At 44.9% G+C, this 10,592-nt stretch overlaps 1 protein-coding gene across 7 annotated transcripts in view; it reads left to right on the top strand.

The window, feature by feature from the left end:
• Positions 1 to 9,099, top strand: part of MAP3K8 (mitogen-activated protein kinase kinase kinase 8) — a 28,874-nt gene extending 19,775 nt beyond the window's left edge. For all 7 annotated transcript variants that reach the window (XM_014587515.2, XM_027770287.1, XM_027770233.1 and 4 more), the window contains 3 exons: positions 6,241 to 6,393; positions 7,582 to 7,828; positions 8,808 to 9,099. In XM_014587515.2, coding sequence (XP_014443001.1) covers positions 6,241 to 6,393; positions 7,582 to 7,828; positions 8,808 to 8,938 — 531 coding nt within the window. In that variant the 3' untranslated portion in view covers positions 8,939 to 9,099. The remainder of the gene's footprint in view (positions 1 to 6,240; positions 6,394 to 7,581; positions 7,829 to 8,807) is intronic.
• Positions 9,100 to 10,592: the final 1,493 nt, after the last annotated feature.

Genomic DNA, 10,592 nt, shown 5'->3' with positions numbered 1-10,592 from the left:
AAAGAAAGAGACAGAGGAAAAGAGAGAGACAGAGGAGAAGGTGGCGGCCAGCCAGTGGCCTAGAGGTGACTGGATCTCACATGGCCAATAGTGTGGTTCAAGTCCCAGACTCTGCAGCTTGAAAAACACACCAGATACACATGTGTTTGTGTCCAAAACCCCAAGATAAGAATGGAAGAAAAGGAATGAGGCATGGCCATCCCCCTTTCAGGTGATTTTTCACTTTTCCTCACTGTCTGTCTCTCTAGTGAGTACATATGCCCTGTAGCAAAATTTATAAAAAAGAAAAATGAAAGTACTCCCCATGGGGAATGGTCATGCCATAATCTCTTCTTCTCCATCTCTCCACTCCTCTGGGGATTTGAGGCATGTATGCACACGTGGCCAGTGTGCTTTTTAAGCTGCTAGGTCTGGAACTCGAGCTGCACAGTTGTCCTTGTGGAATCCATCTGCCTTAACCACGAGGCCACCGGCTGGCCTGGCATTCATCTGTTAGCCCATGATCCAAACGCTGCCCACTAGGCCCCACCTCCTGAAGGTCCCAATCCAGCGGCACTGGATTGTGGAGCCAGCTTCCAGCACATGAACTTGTGAAGGACTAAGCACAGCAGTAACTGACACCACTAAGTTTTGGTTCAAGTACAGTCTTAATTACGGTAGTTCTTAATATTCAGTGAGGATGAATAACAAAAGCGTACCTTTAATCCTAGGAATCCTAGAATGAACCTTAGGTAGTGAACACAACTCAGTCTCATTCGAAGGTAGAAAATAGCCATACCATTGAATCCACCTGTGACACAAACAAACAAACAATAAACGTCTTTCTTGAATTGAAATGAGGTTCTGAGAAACACATTCATGGTCTTTGAAATCATCTACTTACTTCAGGATCTGTCTCATTAGGCTGAAGGGTTGATTCATGTCCCAGGCGTGTCCTGAGCATCCGCTGTGTGGCAGACAGTTGTGGGCAGGAGGGATGAAGTATTAGAATAAGCAGAACAGGGCCAGTGGGTGGCATGGTGGTCAAGACCTTGGATCCCACATGGCTGACTGAGTATTTCAAATCCCGGACCTGGCAGCTTGAAAATCTTGCCAGGTGCATGTGCATGTGTGCCCAAAATCCTGAGAGGAGACTGGAGAAGGGATTGCGGGGTGGCCATCCCCCTAGGGGGTGATTTCTCGCTTTCCCTCTCTCTGTCTCTGTATCTCTTTGGTGAGCACATGTGCCCTATGGCAAAAACCTTAAAAAAAATAAGCTAACAAGAGCCAGGCCCTTGGTGATACTTCAGGGCTTCCAGTTCTTCAGTGGAAGGACCTATTTTAAATTTACCAGAAGTGCTAAAAGGTCAACAGTTTAAGTCACAGTTGTTAGGAAGAACGATGTCACTGGGTGGAAAAGCTGCCTCCCGCGTCTCCACTGCTGTGGAAGCCTCGTGCCAGCCTCTCAGCCGTGCCCTCCTCATTGTAGAAGTGCCGCGAGAAATGAAGAGAGGGTCTTCAGCTGCACTTGGACCCCTGGGTTACCGGGTCAGTCTTGGTGTTCGGCCAGATGGCAGCTCTTAGTCCAGCCAGTCTGCGTGCTCCACTACACTGAATTGCAGTGAAAATAAGTGGTTTTCTTTTTGAATTAAGATTTTGCTAGATTTCTTTTACTTTTTTTTTAATGATAGTCTCACTATTGTAATCTTCTTGTCTCAGCCTCCCAGGCTGGGACTATATGTGCTTGCTACCCTGCCCGGCTGTGTTATATAGTCTTAACTCTGTTGCCCAGGCCAGCCTCAAGCTTCTGGTCCTCCTGCCTCAGCCCCCCTTGTCACGGGGTTGTCGGGAAAGCCATGATGCATTTTTGCATAGAAAAATGCGTCATGAATTTCCTGATGATCTAAGAGGTGCACACCACCATGTGCACTGGGACCTGAACCCCAGCCTCACATGTGGTCCCAGCCTGCAGAGCAGTGTCTTAGCAGAGCTTGCCACCATGACTGGACCCAGATTTCCTAACTCTCCCACAGCAAATACTTCACCGAAGCACATGACTTGTTAAGACTCAGTGCTTATGACATGTTTTCTTTGGAAAATGTCTCAGCATATTTTGGCATTAGTCGAGAGTTCAGATACGTGATATTTCACCCTTTTTCTTGGAGCCAGTTTGAGAAACAAACTATTTATGGCATTAAAGATGGAAAATACCTTTTGCTTCCTGGCAGTACGGTCAAATTGAACATTTTGCAATGCTGGAGAAAGACATGTCCTTTCTGGGATTCTCTAGCAGCATGCTTGGATATGAAATAATAACATATTTCAGTCCTGAGTATATTTGGATGAACTCATTGTCAGCAAATGCAAATTGCTTTTTAACTTTTTTATTTTTATTGCTAAAAGCTGTGTGCACTTGCCCAAGAGAGAAAGAGAAAGCATCGCCCCTCCAGTGAGGCGTGGTCACACCACAGTCCCTTTTCCTCCATACTACCATCCTGTCAGGATTTCAGGCACATATGCACGCATGCCTGGCATGTTTTTCAAGCTGCTGGAGCTAGCATGAAAACCATGGTGTTTGTGAGGTCCAAGTTTCTTTCTTTTTTTTTTTTTAGAGGTTTTTGCTATAGGGCGCATGCGCTCGCCAGACAGACAGAGGGAGACAGACAGAAAGCGAGAAATCACCCCCCAGGGGGATGGCCATGCCACAATCCCTTCTCCTCCATTCTGCTCTTGGGATCTTGGGCAGGCACGCACCTGTGCCTGGCGTGAATTGCAAGCCACCGGGTTCGGGACGCGAACCACGGTCGACTACGTAGGAGTCCAACGACATAGCCATTATGCTAACTGTTGGTCCCGAGATCCAGGTTTCTTAACCAGTAGGTTGCAGGGCAGATCTGCAAATTGCTTTTTTTTGGAGAGGTTTTTGCTATAGGGCGCATGGGCTTGCCAGAAAGACAAGAGAGAGAAAGAGAGACAGAAAGTAAGAAATCAACCCCCAGAGGGGGATGGCCATGCCGCAGTCCCTTCCCCTCTGTTCTCCTCTTGGGATCTTGGGCACGCACGCACACGTGCTTGATGGGAGTTTAAGCTGCTGGGTCTGGGACTCAAACCGCAGTCGACTACATGGGAGTCTAGTGACATAGCCATTACGCCAGCTGCCAGTCCCTGCAAATTGCTTTTTACGAAGTGTAAAACTCGCCTTAGGGTTGATAGTTATAAACTTGTCTCTAATCAGCTTCACTTATTGTCTGTACAGTACATATGACCTGAGGTTGATAGTGAGCAAGGTGGTGAAGTTAGTTACCCGTGACACTTTCTGACACACTCGCTTTTCCTCCTCACACGTAAGAGCCAGTGTGATGTCATGAGCAGGTCAGCCGAGCAGATGTGCTTTCCCTTAGAACCTGACCGCAGGGCCGAGTAGCCACAGGTGGTTTCTGATCGCACAGATACAAACTCTGGTCGCCTGTGCCCAAGCACGCGCTCTCGCTCACCTTTCATAGCCAGAGCGTTATATGGTAAACGTGTAGTATTGGGCCACCGGAAAAGTCATGGCGTATTTTTCTGTTTTTCTGTGCATAAATGCGTCATGACTTTTCTGACGACCCAATGTTTTTATAGGGTTAATCTGGTATATATTTGATCTAGCTTGTTTTTAGTTACATAGTATAGAGAAAGAATAGTGAATGTAAGTGTTGAAGTAGAATTCCTATTAGAACGTGGTCTTTTAAAAGGTTTCTATCTTCTTCCGAGTTGGTTTAGTCTTACCTTCTGTAAGTTAGCATAGACGAGGACTTCAAAAATTTGTGGGAGTTGGCAGGTGGCGTGGTAGTTAAGGATGCTGGACACTCCCACATGGCTGACTGTGGTTTGAGTCCTGGACCTGGCGACTTGCTTTCTCTCTCTCTCTCTCTCTCTCTCACACTCTGTCCCTCTCTGATCAAATTAAAAATAAATTTAAAAAGTTAAATAATTTTTTTTAAAGTTTGTGGAAAAAATGCAATTAAAGTATGAGTTTATTTTGTGCAACAAATATATTGAGGTCCATACATAGTTTTTTTGAAATAAGCATTTTCCATGAACGTCTTAAAGCCTCCTTGTATAATCACACGCACAGAGATACATGCACAGTCTCTCTCCCCTTCTAATAAACATGTTGAGAAGTGAAGAGTCTGACCTGACCTCAGGATTTCTTTGGTCCAGTGCTCCTGCCTCGGCTTGGTCCCACCAGGCCTGGGGCAAGCCTCCCAGTCAGCCAGCCTGACAAGTGCTTGAACATCACGTCCTGCTGTTCCTGAGCTGCCTGTTCTGGCCTTTCAAGAACTTGAAAAAGCAGGAGCTTTGAGCCAAGCAGCACTGGGGTACCTGCCTGAGGCTGGAAGGACCTGCCATCCCCACAGGGACTGGTGTGTGTTGTCCTGGAGTGGGGGGTGCCACCGTGCACCTCTGCTGTGGGGACACCAACTAGTCAAAAAAAAAAAAAAAAAAAAAAACTAAACTAAAAACAAACAAAAAAAAACCAAACTTATGCTATGTTAACATGGCAGAAATTTACTGAGAAAGTGATCAGCATTTCAGTGGTCAGTGCTGCCTAAGCCTGGCTTTACTAGCGCTGGGGGAGGGGACAGGCATCCTCTAATGACAGTTCATTTCTTTTGCTGCATTTCTCTCGCTTTCCCCCTCCTCTTTCTTTTTTATTTGATTGGGGAAAGAACATGTAACATGCGATCTACTCACTTGACAAATGTTTAAGTACTCAACACATAATCGCTGACTATAGGTAGGATGCTACGCACTTGCTTTTTAACTTTCCCACTCTATTTAGTGAGGAAGGTCTTCAAGGTGGAGATACCTTACTGCATTGGTTAGGAGAGACACTGGGCCATTACCCCAGTTCGTATAAATTAGTTTTCTACTTACTTGAACAGTTACACCGTCTTCCCCATATTCAATAACAGACAGTATAAAACTTTTCTTAATTTGCCAGAGGGTGTGAGCATTCACCTCCAGAAAGAGACAGAGATTGAGAGAGAAAGTGAGAAGCGCCCTCCATGGGGATGGCCACGCTGCAGCCCCGTCTCCTCTGTCTCTCCCTTCTTTCGGAATTTTGGGTCTATGTACGCATGTCCCCGATGCATTTTTAAGCCTCCCAGTCAGGGACTCAAACTGTGTAATCAACCATGTGGGATCCAGCTGCCTTAACCACCATGTCGCTGGCTGGTCCATATACACTTTTTAAAGCTAAATATTAATGACTAGAATATTTACTGTATTTCAGTACCAGCCAGAAATACAGAGCCTTGGTCATGTTTGCTGTCCTGATCGCTTTCTCTTTTAAGTTTTAAACAAATTCTTATCAGAGAAACTATAAACTAGCTCAATTATTCATCGATTCATGAAACTAAATAGAACCTATACAAGTCGGGGTGGCCTCCTGACCGAGTGGTTAAAGGAGTCAGATCCCGCATGGCTGACTGTACAACTTGAATCCCAGCCCTGGCAGCTTGAAAAACACACCAGGTACATGTGCATCTGTGCCCAACAAGATGAAAAAATATACATGCTTTCTTCTTCTCCCCACTCTCTGCTGAGTGCACATAGCATCCGGCCAAAAAAAAAAAACGAAACAACTTATGCTATGTTACTATGGCAGGAATTTACTGTTTAGTCATGGGGCTGCATGGTAGGGAGAAATTGGAGGTCGTTCATAAAAACGACTTACTAGACTCACTTTGTACATCATTCCATTTTATTTTTTAAGTTGTTTCCTGCCAAGCTGTGAGTGTTCTTACCATGGAGACTTATGCCACATTTTATCACTATAGATAATTAGAGGTTTGGCAAAATTTAATGACAAACAAGTGAAAAGTATCTTTATAGCATCCACTTAAATATAAAAAGAATCGGTCTTTAGTAGAAAAATTAACTCTGCCCATTCAGTGCTTTGCAGAACTTTGATGAGGGAGAGTGGCGGGTGGGTTTTTGGTGCCGGGTCAACCTTGCGTTCCGTCTGTAGAAGAAGGTGTTCTTTGCCAGCCTTAGAGACACCTCCACCCAAAGCTGCTGAGTGCCCGGAGAATGTGCGCCTTGGGCCCTGTGCTCTGTAGCTTATGGGAACACAGCCACCGCATTCTCTTCTGAAGGGAGGGAGCATGCAATAAATGCGATCAAGACGAATGAGCCTCTTTCCAGAGCTGCCAAGGGCAATGGAAACCCAGACAGATGAGGTGAAGCAGGCTGACGTTCCCACCTCTTTTCCAGATCTACATGAGCCCAGAGGTGATCCTGTGCCGGGGCCATTCCACCAAAGCAGACATCTACAGCCTGGGGGCCACACTCATCCACATGCAGACGGGTTCCCCACCCTGGGTGAAGCGCTACCCTCGCTCAGCCTACCCCTCCTACCTGTACATTGTAAGTGTGCTCAGCTGGGCTGGGGCGGGGCCCCTTGCCTGCTGGGCTGGGGCGCTGCTTTCCCTCCAGGAGCATCCACATCTGAATGGGGTGAGGGTGAAACAGGGACCCGTGAGAAGTAATCGCAGGTCTTTCCCATGTGGAGGGAAGCTCCACTCTTGCAAAGAAAACCCACTATGTTAGTGAGCACTTCCGTTCTGTGCTATCCCATCATACACAGAATAATAAAGAACTGCTTAGTAGCATCAGAGTAGCTGAAATCTTTCAACCCAGGATTTTTTTCCTTTTAATTGTTAGAGGGAGTGTGCACTCGTCAGAGAGAGACAAACAGAGAGGGATGGGGAGAAAGCACCCCCCACCCCAGTGGGGTGTGGTCACTCCGCAATCCCTTCTCATCCATTTCTCCATCCTGTTGGGATCTGAGGCATGCACACACAGATGCCCAGCATGTTTCTCAAACTGCCGGGGCTGGGATTTGAACTGTGGTCAGCCACGTGGAATCTGTCTCCCTTAACCACTAGGCCATGGGACTGACCCTACTGAAGAAAGTTTTATGTGTCGTTTGAGGACTTAAAAAAAAAAGATATTAGACTGTTGATCTCTCTACCAGTCTGGTTTGCAGTGGATCATGTATTTACCATTTATTTTTTAGAGAGAGATTTTTGCTATAGGGCACGTGTGCTCACTGGAGAGACAGAGAGACAGAAAGTGAGCAATCACCCCTTTCCCCCTTCTCCATTCTGCTCTCTGGATTTTGGGCTTGCATACACACGAGCCAGGTGTGAATTTTAAGCCACCGGGTCCAGGACTGAAACCAGGGTCAACTATGTGGGAGTCCAGTGACATAACCATTACACCATCTGCTGGTCCCTACAATTCCCATTTTACTGTTGAGATTCAGGGACAGACATCTCCATGACTACACAGTGACCTTTGGGCCACTGAGGGGAAGCGGCTGTCGTGGCTTACTCAGACTTACTAAGTATGTCTTTTATACATTAAATAAAAAGAGGGCTTACCTCTATGTCCTCAGGAAATTAAAGGGAAGCTTGCTTGAGGGTATAAATTGTATTTGCTGCAGGGCAAGGGGTGGGAAACAAATTACCCTTCACATCTTGGTACTTGCGGGCTTGTCCCTGGCGGGTCTGTATCCGTGTGTTGAAACTAAGAGAGCTGGTTTGTCAATAGATCCACAAGCAAGCCCCGCCATTAGAAGACATTGCAGATGACTGCAGTCCCGCCATGCGGGAGCTGATAGAGGCAGCCCTAGAGAGGAACCCCAATCATCGCCCCAGAGCCGCAGACCTGCTTAAACATGAAGCCCTGAACCCCCCCAGAGAGGACCAGCCTCGTTGTCAGAGTCTGGACTCGGCCCTCTTTGAGCGAAAGAGGCTACTGAGTCGGAAGGAGCTGGAACTTCCCGAGAACATTGCTGGTAAGGCCCCTGCTGTGTGCTGGGCTCTGTACTTGCCTTCTTTTTCTGTCTGCATCACACACCTCTCAAGTGGTTTATTGCAAGCATTTGGGAAAAAAGGAAGTGACTTCCTGAGTACCATATGTTGTTTGGGATATTTCAGCAACAACATTAACAGAAGTGTCTTTTTTTTTTTTAATTGGCTAATTTACCGCCCAATTATAAGAGGTTTCAGGTAGGGAACATAGTCACTGGAACTGCCTCCGTCTTGCATTATTGCAACAGAGGATCTCATGCGGCTTAAAAAATAAACAAGCATGACAGTTTTGCTCTTGGTCAAGTATGTGGGGTCTGCTTTAATTCAGTTCTGCTCAGCTCCTGTAGTCCCCGGCGGGAGACTTCGTGGTCCTGCTCTGCACAGGGAAAATACTGAGCTGGAAGTTGCCCTGCTTCTCTGTCTTCCTCTGCTTAAAATGTCCTTGCCAGCTCTGAACCTTTCCCCCTGGGCAAGTCAGCATGCCTTCCAGGAGCACTGGATATGCATGGAGAAAGGCTTCCATTTTTATTAAAAATCTGTGGCATTCTTAATCCACTTAGATCCAAACCCAGATGTCAAGCCTGGAAACTTGTTTGTGTTTCTCTGCTTCTTTCTTCTATAGCTAAAGAGAACCATGTGGGCTACTGGAAAATATGCCAGGATTTCTAACTATTGGGTTGTCGGAAAAGTCATGACGGGTTTTTCTATGCCAAAATCTGTCGTGACTTTTCCAGTGACCCAAAAATTTCTTTATCTTCATCGATTCCTTTCTGAACTCTTTGGTCTGTGTCATATTACATAAACTCAGCCATGGTGTTCAGAGACCAATCTTTTATAAAACCAGAGCTCAGACGCTGTTCATTAGGCCCCGAAGAATCATGTCTTTGCAGAGGGAGCAGGTGTTTACTATGTGACACGTTCCGTTGTTATTAATTTTGTGTTTTTCATGTCTCCCTTTTTCAGATTCTTCTTGCACGGGAAGCACTGAGGAGTCTGAGATGCTAAAAAGACAGCGCTCTCTCTACATAGATCTCGGTGCCCTGGCTGGCTATTTCAACCTTGTCCGGGGCCCGCCAACACTAGAATATGGCTGATGGATGCGAGTCTACTCTAAATTAAGACAGCGTTTTATCTCCCGGAAGTTGGTTCTATGGACTCTACACAGTGGCTCTGTATAGGGACTGGTGCCATTTACTGTTATTGTAGGGGGCAGTGTGACTTCCACGACTCATGAATGTGACTCCAGCCGCCTCTGTGTATTTCATTTATGAAGCTACCCTGGTCTACACCAGGTCTAAAGGTTCTCATTTCTCAGGTGTTGTGACTCAAAGGAAAGAGGTTGAGAGTTCCTCGAAGGGTCATTTCTGGTGACTGATTCTACTCACTGTGCACTTTGCTCAACATTTTAAAAATAACAATCATGAGGATAATGTTATGGCCTCAAATTACTATTCTTGGTTCTTATTTCAGTATGGGATCTTCACTTAATTCAGAATAGTTGTTTTGTGTATATTGGTATATATTCCATGATAACTCTTGGAGCCTTTGCCAGTAGACTCTAGTATAACTTGAATTCATTATATTTTGGATGAATAGAACAACTTGAAAACTGTAGCAATAAGCTGAACTAGTGTCTTCACAATGGCGAACTGGTCAGTTAGGAGTCATCTGACAGCAGGCCACTAGTGACAGTTTTTGTTATGTTCCTATGGAAACATTTTATACAGTACATGCTATGCTTAAGACATTTAAAACACGATGTTTTGAATGTGAGTAAAATTGTGTAAACCACATAATTTCTGTACATCCCAAAGGATGAGAATGTGACCTTTCAGAAAAATGGAAATTTGTAAATTCTTGATGATGCTACTTTTGTAATTCTTACGATTCTATTTTCTTTTATGCATTTGTATATTAAAATAGCATACTGTGTATGTTTTATATCAAATGCCTTCATGAATCTTTTATATATATGTATATGTATTTAACATTGTAAAATATGTGAATATTCCTACTTAGAGTATGTTTTTACATTATACAAATGCAACTCAATACTTTTGTTTAATGTGATTGGTCAAATCAGTGAATAAATTTAATATTTTGCCTTAATTATTGCAAAGAGTGTGATAACCAAATGGGACTGGGAATGGGTTCTTGGGCTATAGATTGGAGGAGAATGCATATCACAAGAAGGCAAATACATTTGGGTGCTTTGCGAATTGTATGCTCCTTTTCTATGAGGCCATTATTGTCAACTGGAATGTGTTAGATTCCTCTGATAAATTGAAGTAGAAAAATAATTGTGAGTCATTGATTTAGGGTAAATGTGGTTCTATTTTGCATCTTGTTTTTATACATTTGTACTACCCTTGAATATACCTTTGCATATTCTCTGCCCTTTTCTACTTGACAAATTAAAAACTAACTTGCCTTGGGACCAGCAGTTGGCGTAATGGCTATGTCGCTGGACTCCCACGTAGTTGATCATGGTTCGTGTCCCGGACCCAGTGGCTTAAAACTCACGCCGGGCATGTGTGCGTGCGTGCCCAAGATCCCGAGAGGAGAATGGAGGAGAAGGGATTGTGGTGTGGCCATCCCCTCTGGGGGGTGATTTCTCGCTTTCTGTCTCTGTCTCTCTCTCTGTCTGGCGAGTGCATGCGCCCTATAGCAATAACCTCTCCAAAAAAAAAAAAAAAAAAAATTAACAAACTTGCCTTTCTGTAAGGTAGATTTAAATCACATGTGTAT

Source organism: Tupaia chinensis, unplaced genomic scaffold (assembly GCF_000334495.1).
Source record: "Tupaia chinensis unplaced genomic scaffold, TupChi_1.0 Scaffold000001_1, whole genome shotgun sequence".
NCBI classification, from domain to species: Eukaryota; Metazoa; Chordata; class Mammalia; order Scandentia; family Tupaiidae; genus Tupaia; species Tupaia belangeri.
This window is presented reverse-complemented; position numbering and strand designations above follow the sequence as displayed.